This window comes from Neolamprologus brichardi, chromosome 15, assembly GCF_056152115.1.
Source record: "Neolamprologus brichardi isolate AB-2024 chromosome 15, ASM5615211v1, whole genome shotgun sequence".
NCBI classification, from domain to species: Eukaryota; Metazoa; Chordata; class Actinopteri; order Cichliformes; family Cichlidae; genus Neolamprologus; species Neolamprologus brichardi.
The window spans coordinates 17603446-17631289 of record NC_142118.1 but is presented as its reverse complement, the minus strand read 5'-3'; the positions used below and the strand labels follow the sequence as shown (position 1 = coordinate 17631289).

The window sequence follows — 27844 nt, the reverse complement described above, 5'->3', positions numbered from 1 at the left end:
GCTGCCATTTTGACTCCAGGCATGATAGTTTCCCTAAGAAATTCCAAACAGCATTAAAAAATATTTTATTTATTTTGAAAATATTATTGATGCGTATTTGCAAAAAATAGAAAAATATCTCCGCATTATTGTCTGGAAGAAGGGGTACATTCTTATTGTATCTAATTAGCCAATTAGCTCATTTGTGTAAAAAGGTTTTATTTCGAAGGGGAAGAGTTGTCTTAGATCATCTCTGGCACCTACTAAGTCGTATGTAACTACGGTAACCCAGTGAGACCAAATTTAGCGTTTCTCACATTGTTTGCTATTTCCCGCCACCTAGCGGCCGCTACCTGTCCTAACTGCGGCAAATCTTGGTTAAGCACAGTGCGGAATGTGGCTTTGCCCTTGCATCAAACACCGTGCTTGGACACATATCTTATAAAACAGATCAACTTTTATGAATTAAAGGGTAGTGCTGTGTGTGTGGTGGGGTGTGTCTGAAAGGGGGGCTCGCCGTAAACAAAACAAACAAAAAAAATCAATCGGATGGCCGGTGACGTATCCGCCGCTCCGCCGTCCGCTCTGGAGGTTGTCAGCTTCATCGGCAAAACGGTCGGCGCAGGCGCGGCACTGACAGCTGCTGTCTACTTACTCCGCAAAGTCTGCTTAATAATGGCCTGGAAATCAGGAGGAGCCAGCCACGCAGAGCTCGTCAACAACCTCCGCAGTGAGTTTGCATGCTTTCCTAAAAAAAAGCGGCGGCTGTGGTAGCGACGCTTTTGCAGATGCGTCGCCTGTAAATGGTTTAGTTTGGACGTTTAAGGTTAGCACAGGAGCTGGCTGGTTGCTAAGCTATGTGGTATGTTGTTGTTGACCTAGCAGCAACTCTCTCCACCCCTTTCCCAATTCACGCAAGGCAAAGATGCATCCCTCGCTGCGTTTGCAAATAACCAAGCTAACTCTTAACACTCAAATGACCTCTCCTTTGTTTGCAGTCAAGGGATTTTTGTGCAGCTAGAGCTTTTCGGCGAAGGTAGCTTAGCCTGCTAGCTCTATGTGCGTCATTTGGGACGCTGAAAGCCAAACGGCAGCGGCCCTGCCCACATCCACTAACGGCTGTCCGTGTGTCGTCCACTTTCACGCTGAATGGCAGTGACAGCTGTGCATGCAGAAGCTCAGTTCGTATCGGTGGGTGAGTGAAAATGGCAGCTTGCTGTATCACAGCTGCGGTGGGAGCAGTGACTCAGTGCTACTACGATCGATCCCATCAGTCCCACATGGTTCAATCATGCTGTCGAGGTAGCGCGAAACTTAGTCACTGACAGCTCCGCGCAGGCATGTTTCCCACATGCATTTCTGTAGACCAGTTCTGATATAAGGTTATCTCCCAGGGCTATTTATAAGCTTTGCAGCTCAGCATATCATTTTAAGCTTTTGGCCGAAAGCTCTGTGGTTTGGGCCTTGCAGGGGAAATGTGCTTCACAAAGGAACAGTAAACCAGGGGTTTTCTGACTCCAAACAGTCGTTCTGGGGTTGTTTAATACAAGTTTGTGCATGTTTCTTTTATTTGGTTATTAGTAGCACTATCGTTGAAAAATATTTTTTTAATTACGACCCTGGTAACTTTCCTTTGATGGATGGCCAAAACTTCTTTGGGTTTTTATATGTAATATGCAGGAAAAAAACGGTAAACATGACTACAACAAAACTGATAACAGGAAAGGGGGAAGCAATTATACCAAGTGTGCAAAACGCGCAAAGTGCTAAAGTAGCAGCTGAGATATGGTCAGTTTAGAGTGTAGATGAGACAGAAAAAGAGAAAAACCCATGAAACATCAAGAAAAATAAATACAATAAATAATATAATAGGTACAACATTAAAGCAGATAACATAAAAAAAAAAAACCAATTACAAAATAGATTAAATAATGAAGTAAATAATTTTTAAAAAGCCCTGCTTAGATCATAAAATAGAAATAAATCTACAAAAAGGAACAAACTCTAATCAGTGAATACAAATAAACTCATGTAGTGCTAAAAAAAAAAAATCTTTAAAGCAGAATTGCACCCCTCCCAATCTGTGACCCTGATAAGGATAAGCCAAAGAGGATGGATGGAAAATATTAGTTAAAATAAATGAAGTAAATAACATTAATGTCTATAAAGCATTTTCAGTGAAAAAGCCAGACAGAAAAGGACAATTTGAAGTTTTGAACACTTCCAGGTCCTCTTGTGTCAGTGTTATAAACTAAAAATTTTTTAGGCATTAGCAAATCAAATCCTAGTTAAAGAGACCGAAGCCGGTGCCAACATTTTTGAATCTGTAGGAACACCCCTGACATATTTCTGGGTTCGTAAATGAGCCCACACAGCTTTCCATTACTCCATTATCTTTGCTGCAACAATGAAACCATTGTTTTCTATATAAAAACACAAACAAACAATAATAAAAAAAACTTCAAATGAAAACTGACAAATTCATCAAAGGAAAACCTTTTCACGATTATAACTACGCCCAATTAAAGGTTCATACTTGGAAAAAAAACCCCAACAACCTTTTAAGTAATTTTCTTTTCTTGAACTTTCATTTATTTGTTTTCAGTTGAATTAATTAATGTGAATTAAACTAAAAACGCCACAGGCTGCTGGGGAGTGGATTTGGGCTTTTATGGATGGCAACAAAGGACATAATTACTGCGGAACAGAAGAAGACGCGGTGATTCGTTTATTGCAATTGTCTTGTTTTAATAAGCTTTGGAAGCCAAAATTCTCATTAACATTAAATTTTGCTTACATGCCGAGCTCTAGCTGGACCTTTTCAAGCTGTAACCTCTGCAAAACCAAGCTTGTTGTCAAGAAAAACACCCAAATATTTGTAGCTCGACACCTTGATAAGTGTTGGTGGTGTGACTGTTGACCTTTTCGTAAAAAAATCATGTCTTTTCACTTTGGAAATGATCCACCTCCTTACCTTCAAGAAGCCTGATGATAACTGAGTCATCAGCTAATTTTATGTTTCTATAACTGCTGCAGGACTCATTATTGTACAGGATGATAAGTTTCATTATTAACAAAATCTTGCACTTGCACCTGGTGATATTTATATGGCTTTAGTCCATATTTATGGCGTTTTGAATTTAACTGGGAACACTTACTGGTAATAGAAGCATAAAAAGCAACATATGTGGAAAGAGTCAGGATTACCTTACCTAACCAAAGTCTGTGTACTTGCTTGTTATTTTGGGGTGTTTGCAGAAAAGAAAAAGTTCCTTTTAATGATAATTACATCAAATTAACTGAATTAGCCTTAGCATTAAAACCCTTTTTTTTAGTGAATCTGTACAAAAAATAAATTTTGTATTAGTCTGGTGCAAACTGAAGTCAGCTCAGTGTAAAGTTTTACCTGTGTGGTCATTACTCGCTTCACTTAACTGGACACTGACCCATTTAGACACATGAATGGCTTGAAGTTAACCTGAGTTTGCGTAAGCTGCATTTAAGCAGGTCACACGCAAGACGCATGCTAATTCCTGAGTTCTTCATTGTCTCTGTCCTCCTGGTCAGCGCTCAGGACCGGTCAGAAGGTTATTTGTTTGATGCCGAATGAGTCATTCGTCTTTAAAGTTAAGCACCTAGTTGTTCACCTAGTGGGTTTCAATTTTAGAAACAGTGTGAAGTTGGAGTGTTTGCTTTGTGAATAATTAAGGACGGGAGGATCGTGGCTTGAAATGAGCCGTTAGATATTAGTTGTAGATGTTCGTCTGGCAGCTTGTGTGGTTTTTGTGTCATGTATCCTAAAGTGGCTCATGGATCAGAGGGTGAGGGGAGTTGGTGATGACAGCAGAGCCGGCTGTCGTTGGCTTTTTCCTGCCTCTAGCACTCACTGCTAAAGGATCCCGTTAGGAGGGATTATTGTGAAGACGCTTCTTCACGAAGCTTTTTCGTTTGTTTCTTTGGTGACCTGTCTGTAAGCTTTGGCGTTTCTCTGCTGCACACATGCTGGTCAGCACATATGGGTCACAGCCTGTGTTTAGGCTGCAATTTCTTAATTTCCTGCATTTTCTTCTTTGACAGTAGTCAAAAAAATGCTTACTTTGATTTTCTTTACTTTTTTTCTTTGGTTTGCAACTTCATCGTCATCATGCACATTCTCATCTTCCCCGAGAAGAAATGCTCAGTGCATCATAGGAACTCTCCTTTCAGCTCAAGCTTATTGCAGCATAATTAAGGATTGGTTCAGGTTCCTCTGATCCAGCCCTAACTCTGTTTTGTCAAAAAGGAAAGCTTTAAGTCCAACCTTAAAAGTAAAGAGGGTGTCTGTGTCTGTCTCTTGAAGCCAAACTGGGAGCTCATATTGGAAGGCTCTGCCTCCCATTCTACTTTCAGAAACCAATGAAGGGGCCAATGAAAACAAGCTGTTCCTGGTTGGCTCTCATGTAACATGGTGTATACTTTACCCCACTTCTTTCTTAAAAACAAGATCCAAGTTGAATTTTACTTAAATTTCACTTAAATTAGTTTAATTTTACTGAAAAAATTCTCATAACCAGATGCAAGTGATTGGGTGAGATGGAGGGACCTGATTCGCTCAGGCAACACCTAAAAGGAGCTGAAAGCATAAGAAAACATCATCTTACTTTTGCCTTGTAATTGTCACCTGGTTGTACAAACCCCAATGCAAAGGCTTTGTGTCCCACAGTGTGACAACCACAGTTTTCCCTGCTGTGACGTCTGTTTATAGCTAAACAGACGCAGTGAGCTGAGCCTTCACATTGCACATTTCATCATGTAAACATTAATTTCTGCCTTAAAACACCAAATTAGAAAAATTTTCCCACGATGGCTTCAAACATCCAGACATGTGTGAGTGATCTTGGTGTTGACCAAAATAATTGTAATTTTGCCAGTAATCTCACACGTTGCACATCCTGATTTATTTCTTTACTTTTTTCTCCTGATCCTCTTTGGTATATTTTTTGAAAAACACGATCATACATGCCTAATGGGTTGATAAAGTGTGTTTGTCTTCCATATAAACAAGGGTTTTGGCCTTCCCTCAAATTAAAATCACCAGACTGATAAGAATATTTGCTTAATTCACTTAAGCATGAAGCACGTGTTTATGTATCTTAATGGTCAGAAATAACAGAAAATACTTGTATTTCCCTGGAGTAAGGCAACACAGATGTTTTGCTTTAACTTTGTGTGGACTGCTTGTACTTAGATGTGTAGTCACCCCCTTGAAACTTTGTTCTGAGCCAGGAAGAATAATAAATACCTGATAAATTACTATACTTTACTGCAGTGATGCAAAAATAGGAAAATCCAGTAGTTTGTTAGAGCAGTCCTGTTCATGATTTGGAAAAATGAGGCTATGTACTAGTAATAGTAGTTGATTGTTGTGAATTTGCTGTCTCATATCTCTATATTGTGTCCTCCTTCATTCTTTTTGTCTGTCTGATTGCTGCGGGATTATGTAATATATATATATATATATATATATATATATATATATATATATATATATATATATATATATATATATATATATATATATATATATATATATATATATTACATATATATATATATATATATATATATATTACATATATATATATATATATATATATTACATATATATATATATATATATATATTACATATATATATATATATATATATATATTACATATATATTCTTTTTGCATCCTCAGAAAATGGCATTATTAAATCTGACAAGGTCTACGAAGTCATGCTGGCCACAGACCGAGCACATTTCTCTAGGCTTCACCCTTACATGGACTCGCCGCAGTCAATAGGTACGTCTGCTTGTGTACTCGCTCGCGCATCGCCGCACGGAGATCTGAGATTCAAACTAACCAAACCTACTTCCTGTCTTTTAACCAAAAGGCTATCAAGCGACCATCAGCGCCCCACACATGGTAGGACTTTAAAGACTTTCAGACATTTCTGCTCCCTGTGAATCACAGCTTTGAATGGTTTTGTTGTTGTTATTGTGAAGCTTGGTCCCATTCAGTCATTCCTAATCATCTATTTTTAGTAGATAACAGCAGCAGTTAACCAAATCCTCACAGTTTTGTGCATTTGTGCTCATTGTTGACATGTTTCAGTCGAGTAATAGAAGCTTAAAGTGGATCTGTTATGTTTTTCCTTATTTGCTGCTGGTGATGGCACGGGAGATGCCCATTAAACAAGCCCAGGGTTTTTTGTTTGTTTGTTTTCATTCTACTTTTTCTTCTGGATGATGTCACAGAGAACGATGTTTCCCAGATGTTAGCTTTACTTGAGGTTATCGAGAAATATATTCTCTTCTCTCTTTTTTTATTTGATTTTCCTTCTTCTTCTTTTTATTATGATTTATTTTGGTTTTTGTTCATTTATTTTTATTGTTATTTATTTTTTTGCAGAACTAATCATTTACACCTGTAGTTCCCAGGAAGGTCGCGTGAAACTTTATGGCATCTGTGGCAGTAAATCATGGCAGCAGCCTCTTATAGCCCTTTTCTATTAGTACCAACTCTGCTTGGCTCATCTCGACTTGGGAAGTTGGCTTAAAGGAAGAGGAGCTAAAACGGCTTGTTTCAGACAGAAGGAATCGTACAAAGCTACAAGAATAATAAATATGGAGCTGAGGATGAGCAGGATAGGTCCACTTTAAGCATGAAAAACTGAAACAAGCCTCACAGATGGCCTGCGCTGGGATTACCGTGTGTTAGCCTGCGCTGTGTGAGTGATGGGTTGAAATGCTATTGTCTCGTTTTGCCTCCCCAGCACGCCTACGCCCTGGAGCTTCTACATGACCAGTTGTATGAAGGAGCGAAGGCTCTGGACGTCGGCTCCGGCAGTGGGATCCTGTCGGTTTGCTTCGCACGAATGGTGAGCCACACACGCGACGGGTAAACACAAACGACTTCTCTTTGGTGGCATTCTTGATTAATTGAGCTGATTGATCCACTAATATGTCAACCAATCGATGAAAATCAATCAGATTGAATGCATTGAACATTGTGAACGTCGTGATTGAACTGAGCCCGCCCCCCACCCTCTCTTCATTCCTCTGCGCTTTACAGGTAGGTCCTAAAGGGAAAGTTATAGGAATCGATCACATCAAAGAGCTGGTAGATGATTCTATAAACAACGTGAAGAAAGATGACCCCAGTTTGATAACATCGGGCCGAGTCAAGCTAATAGGTAAGACATCGCGGATGAAAGCTTTATATCTTTGTTTTTTCAGCAGATGTTTGTGGGTTTTGAGGAAGGGCTGCTGCTTCCTTGATCCGACTGAACAGCAGACAGTTTAATGTTCCCCGGTGGAGAAAAAGGCAGCAGTCAGTAAACAGCGTACAGCTTTAAATAATTGAGCAGTGAGGACTTTTACCTCCTCTGAAGGGGGGTTCAAGAGCAGTTCAGTGAGGGGATTAATAAGAGCAGTGATGCTTATTTTTTCATTTCTCTGGTTTGTCTTTCATTTCGTAAATCACTTTTTACTGTATGTGATAACAGGTGGTTGTCGGTTTTATTAATAGCAGTGCCTTTGTTGATTTGTTATGTTTTCTTGGTCACATTCTTTATCAGTTCTGTTTTGGATTCCTAATCGGTTTTCTGTGGTTAGGCCTCTGCAGGTTTTCACCATCAGCGCAGCTGTTTTGTTTTTACTCGGTCTGAAGAAATGGCATGCACATGATTCAGATTTGCAGAAGCTGCTCTGTCATGAGTCTGATTTCATTGTTTTATGTTGCACAACTGTTGCCTGTTGCCAGCAGCGACTAGTGGAGTCTGATAGATGGGCAGCCTGGATTTCAGACCTTATTCTGAAATCTTTCTGTATTTAGTCTGTTAATAACGGCACATACGGGTAAAAAAAATACTCGCAACTGGGAGATAAAAAGAAGCAGACCAAAAAAGATTTGTCTGCTGATTGATAAGGTAAAACACAACTAATGATATTTAATGGCAAAGTAAAATTAGAGACACCCTTTGAGTCTATAAATGTAAATAAACAAAAGCAATCTGTGATATGAAAGTAAGTCCCAGCCCTAAAATACTAAAATATACTAATATTGAGATGCAGTTTTATCAGCATTACTCGGCTATTTCTGGCTTCTCAGATCAGGTAAATTGTTAGAAATGTCAGATGCAGCATTGGGTAAGTAATGTGTGTCGTCCCACCATCCCCGTTGTGATGCTCAGCACTTTGGCCGACACTTGATGTCTTTTAAATGTGCTATATAAATAAAGATGACTTGACTCGACTTGACCTCGTGGGGACATCCATCAGTGTTTTCAGTGCGACAGCTTGTGAGTGACGTTCTGCTGCTGTTTCAGTGGGAGACGGGCGATTGGGTTACACTGAGGAGGCGCCGTATGATGCCATCCACGTTGGCGCAGCTGCACCCACCGTTCCCCAAGCTGTGAGTGTCTCTGAATTCTGCAGACCACATTGTTACCCTTTACTTTACAACAAAGGCTGGATACCTAAACTGTAAACCTGCTTCATATTTAATTAAATGTGTTTTTATATCTGATCCAGTACGACTGTATCTAAATAGAATCCCTGGAATGTATTTTTAAAGCTGACTTGCTGTCCACCGCTACCTCTCCCTCCTGCCTCCCTCAGCTTCTGGATCAGTTGAAGCCCGGCGGGCGGCTGATCCTGCCCGTAGGTCCGGCGGGGGGAAATCAGATGCTGGAGCAATATGACAAGATGGAGGATGGCAGCACCAAAATGAAGCCCTTGATGGGGGTGATTTATGTGCCTTTAACAGACAAAGACAAGCAGTGGTCCAGGTGGAAGTGACTTCTTTGTCCCTCTCCTTCCCCCTCTCTCCTTCTCACAGTGGCAAAGGTGAAATGGTGTGGCTTGGAGCAAGGCAATGGATCACAAGGGGCTGCATTTTGCTGCTTGTTGACATTTTTTTGCTTCTTCCATACCATACCAACTAGCTGCACGTTTCCTTCATCTTCTTTTAACCCCCGTAGCTCTAAATTGGTCTCAATAAAAGCCGCCTGATTAATGCACTCTGCTCTGTTTCAAACTTGAGGGAATGAGCTGAAATCACAGCAGGTTGAACACACATGATTGGTTTTCAGGAGCATGACTGCTTTGCCAATTTGGAAGCTTATTACCCAACTTTAACTCAACTATTTTATCTGATAATCTTCGAGAGATGAAAACAACTTTTCTACTGACGTTTTATCTTAACATGTTGCATGCGGTCTTTTCTTTTAACTCTGTTTGCATGACAGCAAGATTTCTGCTTGTTTTTCTTGCACCTTGCCTCAATTTTTGTGTGTTCTAATATTTAAAATGTGTTTCTCACAGGGATGAACTTTGAAGAGGAACGCAGTCCATAATCCACCTTTTAAGTTTGAACCTGGAGAAAACTTGGAATGGGTCGGACAGCCCTTGACATTTTGTTCAAAGCATAACAAACGTGCTCTTTTTTTTTTTTTTTTTTTTTTTTTTTTTTTTGTTTGTTTGTTTGTTTGTTTAATTCTAACAACGGACTAGAGTTTCACATTTGATGACGGCCCCGAGGGGCTGCGAGGAAAGACTGCTTGACGCTCTGCACAGAAATATCGGAGAGAGATTTATTGTTTTTGTTTTCCAGGTCTGCATCCTTTTTGGTTTGTGTTCGTTTTAACTGCTGGATTTTAAGTTTTTTTCTTTGTTTTTTCTTTTTGTGGTTTCACCATTTGATTTGCAGTCAAACATTTTTCACAGCATTACATTTCAGCAGCATCAAAGCTGAATGCAGGAGGAACCCCGGACAACCAAGACGAAGAACGCCTGAGCCTGTTAGATAAATCACCTAGCTACAGTCTGTGTGTGTGTGGATCATAAAAACTGTAGACTTCTCTGCTAAAGTATGAGCTTTCTTCCCGTGGCATCAGTGTTAAAAACACAAACACACACATAAATTAACACACAAAGGCTGATGTAAACCCCCACCACCACACACACACACACACATCCTGTTTGATGTGCAGCACTCTTAGATCGTTCTACACGTAAAATAAGTATCGGATCGTACCGAACATACTCCGAAGGGAGCAGAGCACTAATGACACCGACACATGCGCACGCACATACAGGGCTGTGCTTTCCACTTTGATGTGTTGCTTTCTGCCGCTGGTTTCCATTAACAATTTGTGCAGGCTCCTCTGGTGACTGACACTAAATGGGGAAAGTCACTGCTTTGCCAAAATAAACTCCAACAATATAAAGCAAATGAATGTCTGTTTTCTTGATGAAAAAAAAATCATGAAATTGAAAAAAAAAAGCACATTTTATTTTGGGTGATCTGAGTGATGGATTATATTTGGCTTTCACAGTTGCTGGAATGGCATAAAAATAAAGAGATGCTTATGTTTTTGTCTGCCTTTTGTTATTGAATCTTTTTTGTACAAGTCTTATTTGCACTTGCTAGACACAGTGTTAGGTACACCTTACTAATCCTGGGTTTTCCTTCAGAGGTAACTTAATTCTTTGGATTCAACGAGGTGCTGGAAACACTAATCAGAGATTTTAAACTGATAGCATCGCACGGTCACACATCCATGGTGTGAATCACCCATTTCACCACATATCAAAGGTGTTCTATTGGATTAGGAACTGGTGACTGTTGAGGACATGTAAATCATGTTCAAGAAACCAGTTCGAGATGATTTGTGACACGGTGTGTTATTCTGCTTGAAGGAGGTGGTTCAAAGGGATGGAGATGATCACAAAACATATTCAGGTATGCTGTGGTGTTTTAATAGAAGAAAACATCTTCAACATCATTACGCCACCACCAGCAGCCTGAAGCTTTGATACGAGGCAGGATAGAGCCATGCTTTCATGTTATTTATGCTAAATTCTGATCCTAACTTTCAAATGTGACAGCAGAAATCAAGACTCATCACATCAATTCAGTACGATTTATTCATAGAGCGCCAAATCACAACAACAGTTGCCTCAAGGCGCTTTATATTGTAGGTAGACCCTACAATATTACATAAAGCACTGGTGAGCATCAGGTGATGCTTTTAGAGTATTCTATTGACTAATTGTGATGAGTCTCTGCCAACTGTAGCATCAGTTTTCTGTTCTTAGCTGACAGTAGTGGCACCCAGAATGGTCTACTGATATAGTCCATTTGCTTCAATGTGTGATTCAAAGATACCGGGGTTGTAATGAGTGGTTATTGGAGTTGCTATTGCCTTCTTTTCAGGTCAAAGCAGTCTGGCCATTCTCTGATATCACAATGCATTTCTACCCAGAGAATTGCTGCTCACTGGATAGTTGTCTTTCAGACCGTTCTCTAAACCCTAGAGATGGTGGTTTGGATCAGCAGTTCCTGAAATACTCGGATGAGCTCATCAGTCACCAGAAAACATGCTACATTCAAAGTCACTTTAATGGCCTTTCTTCCCTGTTGTGATGCTCAGTTTGAACCTCATCAAAATTCCTAAATCCACTGAGTTGCTTGCAGTGATTGGCGGATTTGCAATAAGGAGCAGCTAAACAGGTGTACCTAATAACGGAGCAGATGAGTGAGTAAGTTGGTACTAAATCTAGAATCAGTTTCATGTTCAGCCACAATAGAAGACACAAAATGGCTGGGCATACCTTGAAGCTACAATAAAAAAAAAAAAAAAAGATTAACAGATTCAGCCTTCAAGTTCTCTCCTCCATCAACAGTCGAGTCGCTATACTTGTTGAAATATATGCTGATTCTCTAAAAGGACCAAGGTGGAACTGGCTCGGCACACCATCAGTAAAAAAGACGGCTGTGATAGAAATCCAGTTTTCTTCACGCCAAACCCTACGCTGCGACAAAGTAATGAAAAGTTGGTTGTAAAGCTAAATGATTTTAAACGATTTTTTCTTGACATAATGGACTAAATGTATGATTATCAAAATTCCAGAAATACAAGCGGGAGAGACGAATCTCTACAAATATGATGATCATCTCTAAATAAAATCGTTTTGGCAAATCCTGTTGTTAACATATATAACCCCGGTACTTTTTATTTATATAATAAACTTTAATATGTTACATGAAAGACAATACTTTGGGGGAATACATTTTCCAAAATAAATATATATATAGATATATGGTATACACTCCAATTATGTTGCCTTATTAGAGAAAAATACGCAACAAAATCATACAGGACTAGAAATTCACCAAAAGACTTTGCTATAGTTTTATATGATTCTGGCAAACTTTAAAGGACACATATCATAATTTCCAGCCGCGCTTTATATGATTCATAGTTCAAAATAATGCTTATTATTATTATTTGGCATACTTGGCTTTAAAACAGACTATGCTTAACTTCAGGGGACTAAAGGTCAGCGGAAAAGCTCATGAGCAAAGCCTCGAGTGTTTAATTTTTCATTAAAAAAATAATGTTCATTAAACTTCACACTTTACCAAACTCACTCACACCCCACCTACTGTGACTCTATGCTCTACAGTCTGAGAAACACTGCTTTATTTTACTGTTTATGCAAATATTTTATTACAGGCTGTGTTGAATATTTTGGCTGCCTGACCTTTTGGGACAAATTAAGTACACTCTATGTTTTTCTGAATAGCTACAGGTCATAAACAGAAGGTTTGACAGGCAGGTGGGTTGGGTTTCTGTCCTCAGACCCATGAATGTCCGTGTGGCTGACGTGACCAAATTTGGAATATCTGCTCTCACTGACATCCTAAAGAACCAGCAGGAAGAAAAAAGGACCTGAAACAGAGCATTTAATGTGTCTGAAGCCTTCTCGCTCACATATGCTGACCACATGATTAGACTCTGATTATGTTTGACATGAACATCCACCATTGTAAAAGTATGTGTATGTGTTTATGTACATGAAAAAAATCAGGTCCTATAGGACTGTAACAGGCACTCGATGCTTTTTGTGTCTGCCGTACGGCAATTTAATGGGATTAAAACACACAGCAAAAATATGGCACATTAAAGTCGCACAGAGGCAGAAATAGCGCATGTTTTGTGCAGTAAAATGAAAATGTTTGTCTCAATGTAACCAGTGTTTAATAAATCAGTTGTAATAGTGTCTATTTTAGTATATGTATCAGAAGTAAAGGAGAAACGCTGATATTCCATCAGTGATTTTGTTAGGACATAGGTATGAATTCACAAGCATCTCAGTATGTTCGCTGAATCTATCAGCAGCTGATATACAGTGCCAGTCAGAGGGGATTGGTGTGGAGGTGTTCGGCAACGTTCACGGCAGCAGAGCTTTGGATCTTTCTAACAGGAAACGAGGATAAATTAAGAGACATCGAAGAAATGCAGAGTGCAAATTCAGAACGTCCTGGATCGGGCTCTGATGGTTCTTTTCTCGGGTCTCTGATTGGCTACAGGTACATGCCATTAATGAGGTAATCTGACTCCTCTGTAGTGAGGGGACGCGCTTTCTTCAGTTTGTGGCGGACGAGCCTGAGACGACAGCTGATCATGAGCAGCAGCAGGGCGGTGATGATTAGGCCAAGTGCCAGAGGAAGGATGGCACCTGGAGAAAGAAATGCGCCGCATTCAGAAAAGGTCATCGGATAGAGAGACAAGAGCCACAAAAAGCAGACAGAAGCTCTAGGTCTCACCTGACTCTGGGACTGGGTGTCCTCCCATGACTGGAAATGGTTTGGAGATGGGGGCGTCACTCACTGCTTGGCTCTGGGTGGCTTTAGGGGAAGCTTAAAAAATAAAACCGCTTAGATGAGAAAACAGCTGACTCACAACACTGAATTATTGACATGTGTTTGATTCTTTGGATGAATATACCTATCTCAGTCTGCTTGGTGACTGGAGGAGCCACACTAGCAGGTCTGAAAGCTGGACCTAAAAGGTGTTCGTAGATAATAAAGTCAATCTTACTACAAAATAAATCAATCAAAATGAATGTAAGGTGGGCTCTCACTTTTTTGTATGCATTCACTGACACAGTCCGACTCCTGGAGGAAGTTGTTGTGGTTTCCCTGGCAGCCTCCGTACAGGAAGTGTTTGCACTCTCCCACATTTTGGTCGTAATACCACCGTGGGAAGGTGCCTTTACAGGGTCCCACAACTGGAGCAGCAGCACATGGGTCTAAAGGAACAAGACACGGCCTTTATATTTAACACATTTAAATGATTCTTGCACGGCAATGACACCTGTTCAGAGACAGTAGTAAAAAAGCAATATCCTCTTTAGTGGCCAGCATGGGGAAACTCCTCCGGCTGGCAGAAGACTTCCAGTTGTGTAGAAGTCAGTGGTAACAGTCCTCAGTGCCCTTGATCTGTGACCTCAGTAAACAATTTTATGGGCTCAGTCACCAGCTTCAGATCATAATGAATACAACAAAATTAGTTTATTTTGGAATGTATGCTAATTATTAGAGACAGTGGTGTCCTCAGTTTCACTGTGCTGATCCCTCATTTGTCACATCAAGTTGAAAAAAATCAACAGCTCAAAGTTGAACACTCAGGTCGAGGCTGGAAGATGAAGTACATATTTAATACAGCCTTTCGTAGCTAGTGTTACAATTTTAATATCAAACTCTTCAACATTTATCCTACAAATGGATTCAGGTAAGTTGATTTTAGCACTGAATAATCAATATTAAATACTATTATGTAATAAAAGAGATACTGTTACAGTATTAAACATACTGCCATATTAATAGAATGGCACACCACTGGAATAACCCTGACTTTACATCTTTGGGTGAATTCGGCAACAGTGAAAATGACTGTATCTGACTATTTTCAGTGTATTTTCTACTTAAACAACTTAATACTGACATATTAATAATTAAGCATAGAGGGGCACTACTACTGTTCACTGAGCCTCATCAGAAATGGTCTCAGTGCGAAGGTGGCTGTGAAGAAGCCATTCTTAAGGAAGAGAAACAGGAAGAAAAGGCTGATGTATCCCATATTACACAGGAACTGGGATAAAAGTCAGTGGCTACATTTCTGATGGAGTGATAAATCCAAAATGAAAGTATTTAGGTTCAGTCTTTTTACTGCCAATTCAGTAAAAGCGTAGCTTGACAGAAAAACACACAATGGAACACCATCAGTCATGACTTGGCCTTCACAGTGCCCGGACCTCAACATCATTGAAGCAGCGTGGGATTATCTTGACAGAGAACAGAACAAAAGAGGGTCAACATCCAAAAAAGAGCTTTGGATGTCCTTCATGAAGCTTAGAGAACTACTCTTGAAGACTATTTAGAGAAATTACAATAAAGTTTATCTAAGAGAGTTTGAGCTGTGTAGAAGAATAAAGGTACGAACTCTGTTTTGCTTTATATACTGTATTTCCATGTGTGCATGCATTTCTTGTTTTTCTAGCAAAAGATAAAGAAATGAAGGGTGACCAAAAGACTGCTGTTGACAATCTGCAGCTTTTCTATGTTTGATATCGGACATCAAACGAGCTTGGCTGTAGGACTGTTGCTTGGACTTTGTGTCCAAATAAAGAGATAAAGTGATACGGAAATCTAAGATTACTTCGAGCCCTTCTACCAGCGACTTAAGATATCATCCAATGTCATCATCCACCTTGAGTGCAAAGGTCAAAGCCCTCTACACAACAGTGGATTAACTATTTTTCCTTTTGACTTTGAGCACTAAACAATGAGGTATCATCTTAGTTTCCTAAGAACTTGGACGTGCATTTGTCGAATGAAGAAAAGACTCCTGAGAATCCACCTTGAGCACAAAATATCTATAGTAAAACAGCAGTGTGGTCAGTGACATTCAGGGATCGGATGGCAGAGCGGACAGAGGAGCTTTGTTCCAGCACTCAGAGTGGATGCAGGCAAAGAGCTGCTTTCCCAGGGACCGCAGAGTGGCCCTGTGGCTTTGCCAGCATTTTGAGCTCCGTGCCATGACTCAGTGGCTGCCTACAGGCTCCATCTGCTTCAGTACTCAGACACACCAAACCCTCTTGGTCTCTTCACAAAGGGGATTCTGCACCAATGACACAAATTCCTATATCCTACATTTTCATATTCTTCTGTTTCTCCTTTCCTAAACAGACTGCAATGAAGAAATGCTCCAAAGTGTGACTAAAGTGCTTTAAACATAGTTAACATCAGCATTTTATATTAATTGCCTAAATCTGCCTAATAATGAGCTAGCTGAGTACACTGTAGACATGGGCTTTCATCTATAAAGGTTTTGGCTGCACACTGTCTCAGTCTTGGCGTTGCCTCGTTGGAGGCTGGGACTACGCCATAAAACGACCTCTGTGATAACACATGCCACCTATTTCTTCAGAAAACCGTAGGCTACCTGGGCTTAACGTAGTACTTTTTATTTCCTCCAAAATAAGCTTTATAGTCCATATGCTTCTTATTTCAGTGTCTAGCCCTGGACAACAAAGGTTGCCTTCCTTTGTGCTGTCCATGCTGCTAAGAATAGCTTCTTTATTTTGCTAAAAAAAAAAAAAAAAGCTTAATTATTGTAAAAATAGAAAGAAAAGAAATAACTACTAGTATTTTGTTAACCCTGCTTGCTTTACAGGTGAACTAATAACTTCAGCATCACTTTTAAGAAGAGGCTAGCAGTTGGCCAATCAAACTTGGCTTACATACTGTTTTACTGGAGCCAGACCGCTGGCTGTGACAAACGACTGGCTCTAGTTTTAGTGCAGACGTCCAGCCCAACCAGTATTAATGCTAAATATTCCTGAAACTCTTAACTAATTAGTAACATGAACTCTGTACAGATGTTGTGTTAACAGTTGGTTAATTTTTGCTTTGATGGAATTTCTTATGTTGGACTCGCGGCACCATCTTGTGGTTTACAGTGGTTATCATGATGGCGCGAACCCTGTCCCTATTTCAACTTCACTTTATATCTCTGCATCTTGTACAATAAATAAGTGTTTTTCCAAGTACCTTGGAGCATGAACACCACCAGAGACGTTATAGGAGAGAGCCAAGGCACTCAAAGAACCCCGAATAGAAATTTATGGGAGAACTACTCATTGGCCGGCCTTCCTTGAGAGCCAACCAACAGCCAGTCTGGTGATTTATGAGCCAATTGAATTGTACTGAGCCATGTCCCCAAAATACTTTCACAGTATGTTAACTGTGTGCTGGCAGGCATATCTGAACGTCATAGTAAAGATGTAGGAAAGCATCCATATCATTTTTCCTTATCACTTATCAAATTTGTATTCACAAATGCGAATTAGCATGGTGTGTACGCGGTAGTCTGGTGGGATGAACCAAGATGTCGATCATGTTGGCACTATGGACTGAGCCATCAATCAAGCCACACTCCTGTGAAACTTTGAGTTGGTGCTGCCGAAGTACAAGTTGTGGGAGAAAACATCTTTTTAAACCTCACTTTAATTTAAGTGCTTTTAAAAAAAATCTTATCTGAGTAGTGATTCTATATTTGCTGCTTTTATATCCCCGAGAACATTAAAATGACAATTTTAAGATGCCTTCAGAGTGGTTTTACATGCTTTTACAAGGACTTTGACCTCTCTACCTTGACTGACTAAAGCTTCCTGTTCACTGGCACTTTGAGAAGGAGCTGCCTTGCTTGTGTCTTGCGGTGTGATGGTCTTCCTGGCTCCAGTCGGGAGCATGAAGACGTCTTCAGCTTTCTTTGTCTGAGCGACAGGCCGCTGAGGGCTGGGCAGGTCCACAGCGTGGGTCACTGACTTTCGGCTGCCATCAACTAGAAAAAAACAAAAGAAGCCATCGCTTAAGGGAAGGTATGTTTATGGATTTTTGTTAGCATTTATATTGATGAAATGACTCAAATAATTTCAGGCCTTACAAAAGACTTCTATTATCCACTCATCACATAAATATAATAACAGCTATTTTACTCACTGGTTGTAAATTTGATCTTTTAAGACAGCTGTACATTAGCGTAACACATACTTTTTACAGGTTAATTGACCAACGGCTCTCTTTTTAGTCATGCTGGCTTCAGCTGAAACCTGAGTGAGTTCGGGCTTGTTCAGAAGCACACTGCCATATAAGAAAGTGTCGTTCTTGATTTATAAGAGAAAAGAGTTTTATACTGAAATTAATTAATTTTATCTAGTATGCATAATCATTAAAAGTGAAACTTTAATAGAAATGAAAATTGGATTAGTCTTCCAGCTCTAACAAAGTGAGTACAAGGTGTTTCCTACAGTTTGGGCAGAAGTCTTCGTCTGAGCGGTCTGGACAGTGCTGCTTCCCATCGCAGGCATAGGTGATGTCAATACAGCAACCGTCATCACACTTAAATTGGTAGTTCGAGCAGTGACCGGTACATACTGTGGGCACAGATAAGAATACAGTAACTACACATCTTCTCTTTTAAATGGTAAAGGAATATGTCACAAGTCACGCACCCTTTAGCGGTAATCAGTGCAGCACAAAGGAAGTTGCAGAACATAGATGGAAGTTTTGGTGAGTTCATTACCTTCTGCTTGGTGTTTTGGAGCCAGTACGGTGACAGAGATGTTATCGGAGCTCTTCTGTCCCGCCGTGTCAGTGACAGTCATCTGAAACGTGTAGACTCCTTCCTGGAGGCCACTGATCTTCAGCAACCCTGGATGTGTTGACTTTAGCGCACAAACAAAAAATACATCTCTGAAGCAATCAACTTCTAGACTAGCCAAATTAAAAAAATCAAAAACACCTAGTGAGGACTACTGTAAAACAGCACTGGGTTTTAAACATGTAGCAGTATATGCATCATGGATCATACATCCATCCTACTTACTTCTCTGACAGACTGGCTCAGCTCCACTGGCACAAGAACAGATACAGGAAATGTTCCATACCACATGCAATCAATCCTAGCAATGCACCACATCTGTGTAGCAGATGCTCTCTCTCTCTCATGCTAACACTTTATTTTATCTTTGCACAATCACAACACTTACACAGTCATACTGACGCCATCTGATATTTACTATGCTGTTTATATTACATGTTTTTTTATTTCCTACATGTTTTTTGCATTTTGGATTTTTGATTTTGACATATTTTTTGTTGTTAGATTTTACAACATTACTTATTAAATGTAATTATTTCACTTTATTGTATTTATTTTATTTGATTTTGACAAAATGTATTTTCTACTTTTCTACTTTAAGCTAATAAGGCATAAGTAAGGTCTATCTATTATCTTATCAATAAAAATCTGTACCAGGGCAGGATATACAATACATATAAAAAGACTAGAAGAATGATTAAGAGGGACGGGTACTGAGGGACGGAGTGAAGGGTAAGTAATAAGTGTTGTGTTGTTTCTCCTTTGCGTTGATGATTTTGATTTTGTGTGTTATTTTTAGCTGCAGAGTTTTGTATCTGACATCATTTAATATTTCTGTACTATTGTTATTTTTGTGCCATTGTGCTGCAGTCAGAATCACCCCAGTATTAAAAGCAAAATTAGCAGAGCAGAATCACCTATAAAATGCTGAGACTGGACATCTTCTGACAGCATCACCCACTAGTTTATCTTCCAATTGTTTCCTTTTTACCATACCTAGGTTCTTAGATTTCATATTAGATTATACTGCAGATTTTTTAGACCAAATAAAATTTTCCATAACTTGGCCCATGAGTTTTATATTATATTACATTATATTATATTACTGTTGCCATACATAATTTTTAAGAGTTGTGCAACCTGCTATGAACAGAGAGTTGCTCTGTAATGAGCACTGTGTCAACATGGTTCTGTACTTCCCTGCCAATTGTTTTCATTGGGAGCTATTTTCTGTTAAAGGTAGAAAATACAGAAAATTAGTGGTTTTAATATTTACATAAGAACAGGAAAATGTTCTTTAATGTTCTAACCACAGGACAGTGTCTCGTATTGCTGCTTACCTAGGGGCAGTTTAGAAATAATAAACTCTTTATTTGTGTTGATTCAGTTAACCATTGTGGATCTCTGCACACAAGCCACTCTGTTGACTTAACTAATGAAAAAACCCAAACGCATTTAGCTTTCTGGGTATTCATATTGCAAATGAAAACATCAGAGACACCAGAAGGAGAGAACAATAGAGATGTATATATATGGATCTTTAGTCTAATCCTTTGTCACCGCCATAGTTAGAGGCTTTCATCTACATCTGTATAGACTGTACTGACTAAGGCACATGCTGACCTTCATATTGATGGCTGTGTCTCCTTTAATCAGACTCCACTCATAGCGGCGGATCCCGTGGTCGTCCACGCTGTCACGGCCATCCAGCACAGCCCAATCTGTGGGCAGCTGGATAACCACATCCTGTCCAGCGTCACTGCGAGGAGGCTCATCCACGTCTGCAACATCAAGCACGGGTAAATGGAAAGTGTCCTCTACATGCCTCTTTATTTACTCTCTTCATCCAATTTTCACATTAAATCATGTTTGATTCTATCGCAGGCTAAAACATGATTATATATTTTTTGTTTTTTATCCACATATATTCTTTTAATTCCATTGCTCAGGCCCAAAGCCCCTCACAAAAACATCTGCTTCTATTCTCAGGAGGGCAAGGCTACAAACCTATGAGGCAAATCATTAACCCTCTCTACTGCATTATCTGGATAAGAAGCAGGTGGTAAAGGCTGGTTCTGCTGTTAAAGTCAGTTTCTGTCAGCTGTTACAAAACTGACAGAAAAGTTGTTATCCTGTTTTAACAGCAGGGTTTCCTGGTGGGATTTAATTAAAAAAAAAAAAATACAGTAAACTAACAGAAAATTACCCAAAGTAGGTTTTTGCCACAAACCTGAGGAAAATTAATAAATTACTTTTGGTATCTTAGCTTATAACACCTCATATAGAGGATTACAAAAGCCCATCCAATATGATCATCGGTGATCTAATTATAACATCATAATTCAAGAAATAATTGCTGTCATAACAGGAAAAACATCCTAATGAATAATAACTTTTCAGCAACCATTATGAGCCACTGTACATGCTATTTTCTATTGCTCCATCAATTTTACTTAAACATACATGAAGGCATGGACATCCTATCATTTTCTAAATAACCTATCAGTTATAAAACAGTTCTAAACCCAGTAACTAACACTGCGTGTGTCTGCAGGGTCTCTCACCTGCATCATCCTCATCAGGAGCTTCTTCTCCGGGTCTCCGGGCTGAGTCGCTAGATGAAACAGGGACGTGTCCCTGCGTTGTGTTGGGAGTCCGGCTGTATGTTGTGAAGCCTTTCTGAGCCGAGAAGGCGCACACATTCTTACTCCTGTAGGTGCAGTTAAACAGGTAGCAGCGGAGACTGTCCCCGGGCTGCCTCTGGTCCTCGTGAAGAACCGCAACGGTGCAGTGAGGCTGGGAGCAGCAGGCGTGCACACAGTCCTTCCTGGTGTACACCCTGTCCGGGGCCAGCAGGAAGGCGGCTCCTTGCTCGATGGAGTCCTTGGCCCGGATGATGCGATCCCCCGCGGCACTGAAGTCGCCCACGCAGGAGTCCATCACTTCACCTGTCCTGTAGGTCTGGTCCTGCTGCAGCTGTTTGCGGAATTCCTCCAAGAGCTCCTCCACCCCGGATATTTTGGATTTCAAGTCCGATATAGGCGAAGATCGAGCGTCGATGCTGCCAAAGGCGAGCAGCAGCAGCAGCCCAACACAGGCGAGCAGCAGCCGGGGATGCTGAACCAGAGCCATGTTGTTGATCACACAGTCAGACGGCGTCTCCCTCTGCCTCCGGCTGGCCTCCCGCTCATGAAACTCCTTCCCGGCACAGACGGCCTTCCTACATTAAATATATCCCCGTTATTATCGTTTAACGCCACTGCTAGGCTGAACAACCAGCTGTAACCGTAGAGCTTACAGTTCGTCCTTCGACTGTGCTGGAAATCTGCTGTTGTCATGGTGAGGGGGAGTCGGCGATGTCTGCTGACGTCACGGGGATGAATAAACAGGACGAAAAGCAGCTCACCTGTTAACTGCTCTCATCCACCGGCGGGGGCTGTTTGAGTCAGTGTCGTATATTTTTAATTAATCTATCATGTTAAAATAGTTTTAAAATCTAAAAATCTTAACTAATGATGATTTGAATAAAATAAAAGACATAAAATACATGGAAATAAGACTTCCCATCTCTCCGAAACATTGATTAAATCTTTACTATCCCATACTGCAATACCTGCATTTATTTATTTTATATTTTTGCTCATTAAAATTTTAATTGAATTATAAATGTAACTGTTAGATTTTATATTTTCATGAGTTTTTCTTTTGTTGAATTATCAAGTGCTACTAGTCTCTCCCTGATATTATTAATAGTGAGTGATAGTAAGTATAGCCTTGTTATGGATTGTTGGAAGAAGTATTTGTATTCTGTACTTAGTCTGTGGGGAAAGAAAAACACACAAGATTTAAGGCCAACTTCAAATTATACCTGTTAACTTTTTAAATATCTTTAATTCTACAATCTGGTGTTTATTTGCTTTCCTATATTTGCATATCTGTGTATAAACCTAGTTTAATAGGCAGTGCTTGGTAGCAATGTCCCCTTCAAAACTGTTTATTAGCATATTACGGTGACTACTTTGTACCTTATTGCATAATATTAGATAATTGAATCTAAACCAATGCATTGTGCAATAGAGTTTTGGTATTTTAACTGTTCCTAAAATGAGATCCAAGTGTGCTCCTCGTGGGTTCTATTAGTTACTGAGTTGCTATTATTTGGAACAAGCTGCCGAAATAGCATTGAAAGAGTTTTATTCTCACAGTCTTACAGTTAATGATGCTCTCCGAGTGTGTGTTAAGTTTTGTTTTCATTTCATTCAAGCTAACAGTAGCCATTGTTGGGCTACAGTTTATTTCTTTTGTTAATCTTTTAATAACATTGACTTAACATATAATGAACTATTCTATAAAGATAAAATTGACACTGGCATACGAAGGCCATAAAAACATGCAAAGCTTTGAAAATGATCTCTGTAACATATCAAGTAGTGGAGTAAACATACAATACTGGTGAAATGTAAGGTAAACACAATACGGAAATAAGCAGAGAAATATATGATTCATATAGTAAGTCCTAACTTTTTATTGTCAACATTTAGTTTTTCTAAATGAACGACCTTTCCTCTAGATGATAAGTGCAGAAATTACTTTTTATTCATTTTGAAAAAAACAAAACAGTTATTTGTGTTTAATTTACTACGGAGAACAACTTCCATTATCATCCCCCTGCTCCCACATTTAGAGTGAATTGTTGAAGAACACTTCTAACACAGTTCCTTCACAGCTTCAAGATGAAAAGTTTTATTTTAACAATATATCACAACAATCTTGAATCAGATCTGAAACAAAACAGACACAAGGCTCACCGATTCCCCCCCAATTTCTGACATTATGGTTTAAAATATTAATAAAAAAGGACATCAAGGTTCTTCCATATGAAGTTTGTTTGCATGTCAGATTTTTCATTACAACTTATATATTTGACTGAATGAAGCTGACACAACACATGCAAGATAAACACAATTTTGCCAATTAAGTGAGTATGATCTATGATTCGTGATACTAGAAAATACAATAATACAGAATTAATTTTTCACATGTGCTCATTGCAAACTTGGTCCAATCTACATGGAGATTTGACTGTGTTTAGAGATGTCTTTTTCAAAGTACATAAATGTCATCCACATAGAATTATATAACACTATATTTACATAATAGATTTCTTAAAAATAAAATTGTAGATTCATATTATAAAAGGAAATGTGGAAAAAAAAGCATGGACAATTTAAATAAGTCTCAGTTTGGAAAAAACAAAACAAAAAACAAAATAAAAGAAAAAACAAAAGCAGTACATGGAATGACATCCTTCAGATTGCTATAACAATTAAATTAAAACACATTTAAATAAAGTAGTGATAAGATAAGCAATGATAAAAATATCAGTACAGATGAATGTAGTATTTTGTATCTCAGGCCTGTATTAGAAAACGGTCAGTTGTAAACGTCACATCTTGTAAAGACAGGAGAAAATGGTTTTCTTGACAGTTTTCAAGATTTCAATAATAGATTTTCCTACCAGCTGTCATTTTAAACACACCTGTAACAAAAGCTGTGCCCTGTCCATCAGGTATAACAAAACTAGTGGCACTTCTCATTAATTTTTACTTTCAAAATGACCTAATATCCAAACTCTTTGTTTTCAAAATTATAAAATACTCAAGAAGATTGTTGTGTGGGTGGAAAGCTGCAGACTTTGAACATGGTCAACACAGCTTCTTCTCCAGGATCTTGCTTTTATAAACGCTGAGGTAAAGAGGAGTTGTTGGGGACAAAAAAAAGTCCTGGCTTCTCTGAGTGGCTGTCACCACTTAAGGCCTTAGAATAGCTTCTGCCTGTAGTCTGTGATGGCCTTCCATAGCTTACACAAGACCCCACCTCTGTCGAGACAAACAAAATACTGTTAGCTAAAAGCACACACCAATGAATATTATACCATTTGTAAGAAACCATCAGCTGTCAACCTACTTGAAAATATCATATTTTAAATGGTTTACTTTGTCCTGAGAGTCAGAAGGGACTCATGAGCACAGATCACACAGAGTTAAGACTGTACGGTCATGAAAAAGACAGTTTTCCCTGGTCTCTGTGTAATAACTAATGTTTCTGTATGACTTTATCGGTACAACATTACTTCAGTTCATCAATCTGGTTGAGGTTTGGAATTTGACTGGGCTATTGATTCCTTTCCTGCTTTTTTAGCCCTTGGGATCATTGTCCTGTTGCATGACACAATTTCAATCAACCTGTGGGTCAGATGTGCAGACAGTAAGATCCCTTCTAATGCAGCAACATCAGAGGGGAACACCACCCCCACCCCAAAACATACAATCACACAAAAAAGACCTAGAGATACCCTGAAGCAATTTAGTAGATATGGTGTGTATAGCTGAATGTTTGATATGACCACAGTGTGGCGCCAGATATCAAACACAACCAATAAGAACTTCATAGTAGTTTGTTTTATTCATGCGTCACTCTAAATTGAACGCAGTATAATTAGTATGCTTGGACCTGCAGTGCTGCAAAGAAACTTTAAAGAGGAGGTGAAAACTGTTGCAGTAGCAGACATCAATACTCATGTTTAGATGCGTGTTGTGTGACCTGTTTGAGGAATTATTCAGAGCTATTTTCATCCTAATAAAATTTTAGAAGACATCAGGTTAAGCGTCACAACCTGAGCATGGCAACATAGCTACGTCCAAACCAAACTGCCCACGTTAGAACTTACAAGAGCAGTATCTTACTGACCTGTGAGGTCCCTGCAAATTAAATTAAATTTTGGTTTATAAACAGATTTACAGAATTTGTGATAATTTAAGTCCTTCGTAGATTAGCCTCAAAGAACTGCTGAAGTACAAAGCTGCCTTCTGAAACTTTTGTGTAAGAACAGGAAATGCAACAACACACTCCCATTATGCAACGCTCCCATCTTAACCCCCTTGTTTCTCTTCCTGTGATCAGGTACAAGTTTCAGCACGTATTTTGGGGACTAAATACTGAAGACAAAATATGAAGCAAATATAGAAATATTTAAAAGCAAAAGAAAAAAAATCTTTTTCTACCTCAGTCTTAAACTCTTCAGATCATCTCTTGTGACATCATGAAGGATGTCGTTCAATGTATACTCCTCATTGAGTATCTAAAGAAACAAAGTGGAGAAAATTATATTTACAGAAATGTTTTTTTTTTTACTTGCATCATCCTAAAAAGGGCTTTGTTTAAAAAATAAATAAATCAGAGACCCACCCTGTCTATGGCATCCTGGTCAGCACCGTAACGTGTCAGCCAGCTGGTCAGCTCTGGGTCGTCACGTCTCTCTGCAGGTTGGCTCCTCTGTCCCTCCAGGTCATGCGAAGATGTGGGGGTGTCTAACAGAGTAGATTTTGAGAAGACTCCATAAAACAAACATTTAAACATTAACAAAACAACCAGTTTAAAGAGAGATCAAACATGCCGTACACACAGGAAGCGCATGTATCAGATGGACATAGCTGCTGGGTCTGGGCTTTAATCATCGTTCTTTCTAGTGGCCAGCTGGGGGGATAAAGTGTGAATGCACAGAAATCTATGAGAAAGTATTGTGCTTCTGTTTTGGTTTTCACTTCAACAAGTAGTTTCCTAAAGAGTTTAAGTGTTTTTGGACATAGCTACCTTTTGATTGACACTCTGCTAATGTATCGTACGAGAAAAGAAACCAGATAAGACATTAAAACAGATAAAACTGAGGCTGTGAAATAGAAGGTGAACAAATAAATGATGTCCCGGTGGTTAGGTCCATATTTCACAGCAGCACTCATGTGGAACTTTTTGCCATGATTGTTTGCTTGTAAAGCAGCTTGATGTAACTGTTGCAGTAACAGGATATGCTGCTTTTTCTCTACAAAAAAGCAACCTTGTTATCACAAGTCACAGTCACAATCGCTGACAGCTTTGTGCAATTGTGTAAACTGAACATTTAATATTCTTAAACCTCCTTAAATGTTGCTTTCAAAGTGACGTGCACTCTTATTTGGTCAGATAAAAGCCTCTGTATAAGAGAAAAGGCCACAGTGGATGAAAATATCTTAATTTAAGTGTACTTTGTCTAAAAATGAGGTAGCAAGTTAATAGTTTTGCTTTGCAGCTACAGGACAGAAAATGGTAGCAGATTGTTTAAAGCTGCTCTACTAATTTCTTATAATGAGTTTTACCCTTAAAGAAAAGCAACCATCATCAGTGGATATCACCCCCCCCCCCCCCCCCCCCCCTCCCCAATCACCAGCTCGGAGTTGGATATTGGAAAAGCTGATTAGACCAGCAAATTAGAATTAGAAGTCACTTAATTTACACCTCCAGTATGTGATAAGAAAGCTTTGTTCATGTGCATTGTTCCTGTCATGGCTTGTTTAATTTGTTTACTGAACTAGAGGGAAAAACTTTTAATTAACATTGGCTCTAGGAAGTATAAAGTACATTTTGATTTAAAAGTCAGAAGTGAAAGTCGAGTCTGTTCAGTGAGAAATAGCTGGTTTTAAAAAGTAAAGACAGACTGAAAATACCAGAAGCAGCAAAAGGAGTGTGAGAAAGTAATTCAGACTAAAGTAGAGACCTTCAGGCTCAGTTCGCAGCTTCAGTAGTCTGATCTCTTGCTCTCTCTCATCCAGCACTTGTTGCAGGATGGACTGATACTCCCTCTCCTTCTCCAGCAGCTGTTCCAGCAACCTGGAATAAAACAGAGAGATGCAGGTTAAAACGGATAAACTTTGGTTAAATGAAGAAGTCCTATTCTGTTGTTAACGGCCTTCAACCAGATGCCTACCTGTTGGTTTCCAGCTTCATCCTCCCTAGCTCCATGCTCACGGAGCGCTGTGCATTGTGGGATTCGTGGGAGACGGTGGAGCTGAGTGTGCTGACTCCCGAGGTAGCCACCGTGTCATCGTGAGCGGCGCCAGGAGGCGCCCGGCTCTGGTGCGTGGAGGTTCTGTCCGGCTCACCGTCATCATCGATGTCCTCCTGATCGGCTGCATCACTTTCTGAGGCCAGACTGAAGTGAGGCCTCAGTTCTGCATGCAGAGAGAAAGAATCACTTTTAGAGGAAGCCCTGTAATAAAAGTGATCATGAGAGGTTGTCTGAACTGTTAATTCCAGAGACTGGAATCAGTTGTGTTTATTTGATTAACACAATGCCGTTTCATTAAAGTGCCCAAATGTGAAAAACTGAGGCTTATTGTTGAAATTGCACTTGCTATTTTTTCTCAAGATATTAAAAGAAAACATATCAAGAAAGCATTCTACTTTTTAACACTTGTTATGTTATTATAAAATATTTTTACTGTTTCAGCCC

General features: G+C 39.4%; 3 protein-coding genes across 4 annotated transcripts in view; 1 reads left to right on the top strand and 2 right to left on the bottom strand.

Annotated features, from left to right (window-relative positions):
* The first annotated feature begins 410 nt into the window (after positions 1–410).
* On the top strand, positions 411–10381 carry pcmt1 (protein-L-isoaspartate (D-aspartate) O-methyltransferase). Of its 2 annotated transcripts, none has more exons than XM_006792723.3 (8): positions 411–709; positions 5700–5804; positions 5896–5927; positions 6778–6882; positions 7077–7197; positions 8332–8417; positions 8624–8793; positions 9329–10381. In XM_006792723.3, exons 1-8 carry the CDS (start codon positions 529–531, stop codon positions 9339–9341), a joined length of 813 nt encoding a protein of 270 aa, XP_006792786.3. In that variant the 5' UTR covers positions 411–528; the 3' UTR covers positions 9342–10381. The 2 variants fall into 2 exon arrangements, with proteins under 2 accessions (XP_006792786.3, XP_006792787.3); XM_006792724.3 differs by having other exon boundaries at positions 413–709; positions 8624–8851.
* Positions 10382–12475: 2094 nt separating this feature from the next.
* On the bottom strand, positions 12476–21882 carry lrp11 (low density lipoprotein receptor-related protein 11). Its single transcript, XM_006792722.3, has 9 exons — positions 21084–21882; positions 20143–20300; positions 18442–18583; positions 18167–18292; positions 17509–17700; positions 13937–14104; positions 13801–13857; positions 13620–13712; positions 12476–13531 (listed from the first exon to the last, which is right to left on the bottom strand). Exons 1-9 carry the CDS (start codon positions 21649–21651, stop codon positions 13377–13379), a joined length of 1659 nt encoding a protein of 552 aa, XP_006792785.2. The 5' UTR covers positions 21652–21882; the 3' UTR covers positions 12476–13376.
* Positions 21883–23238: 1356 nt separating this feature from the next.
* The window catches only part of map3k5 (mitogen-activated protein kinase kinase kinase 5), an 85131-nt gene continuing 80525 nt past the window's right edge, over positions 23239–27844 (bottom strand). Inside the window, exons 26-30 of the mRNA XM_006792721.3 lie at positions 27320–27563; positions 27110–27222; positions 25768–25889; positions 25584–25660; positions 23239–24398 (exon numbers count right to left, since the gene is read on the bottom strand). Of these exons, the coding sequence (XP_006792784.2) occupies positions 24338–24398; positions 25584–25660; positions 25768–25889; positions 27110–27222; positions 27320–27563 (617 nt within the window). The 3' untranslated portion in view covers positions 23239–24337. The remainder of the gene's footprint in view (positions 24399–25583; positions 25661–25767; positions 25890–27109; positions 27223–27319; positions 27564–27844) is intronic.

Bases quoted from the DNA above. Each gene is read 5' to 3' on its own strand.
- lrp11 (XM_006792722.3), bottom strand. From the start codon at position 21,651: ATGGCTCTGGTTCAGCATCCCCGGCTGCTGCTCGCCTGTGTTGGGCTG. The intron at 14,105-17,508 runs GTAGAGAGGTCA...TTGTTCCTTTAG, and splicing joins GGAAGCTTTAGTCAGTCAAG to ACCCATGTGCTGCTGCTCCA. The intron at 13,713-13,800 runs GTATATTCATCC...TTATTTTTTAAG, and splicing joins CACCAAGCAGACTGAGATAG to CTTCCCCTAAAGCCACCCAG.
- pcmt1 (XM_006792723.3), top strand. From the start codon at position 529: ATGGCCGGTGACGTATCCGCCGCTCCGCCGTCCGCTCTGGAGGTTGTC. The intron at 5,928-6,777 runs GTAGGACTTTAA...TTGCCTCCCCAG, and splicing joins CCATCAGCGCCCCACACATG to CACGCCTACGCCCTGGAGCT. The intron at 7,198-8,331 runs GTAAGACATCGC...CTGCTGTTTCAG, and splicing joins GGGCCGAGTCAAGCTAATAG to TGGGAGACGGGCGATTGGGT.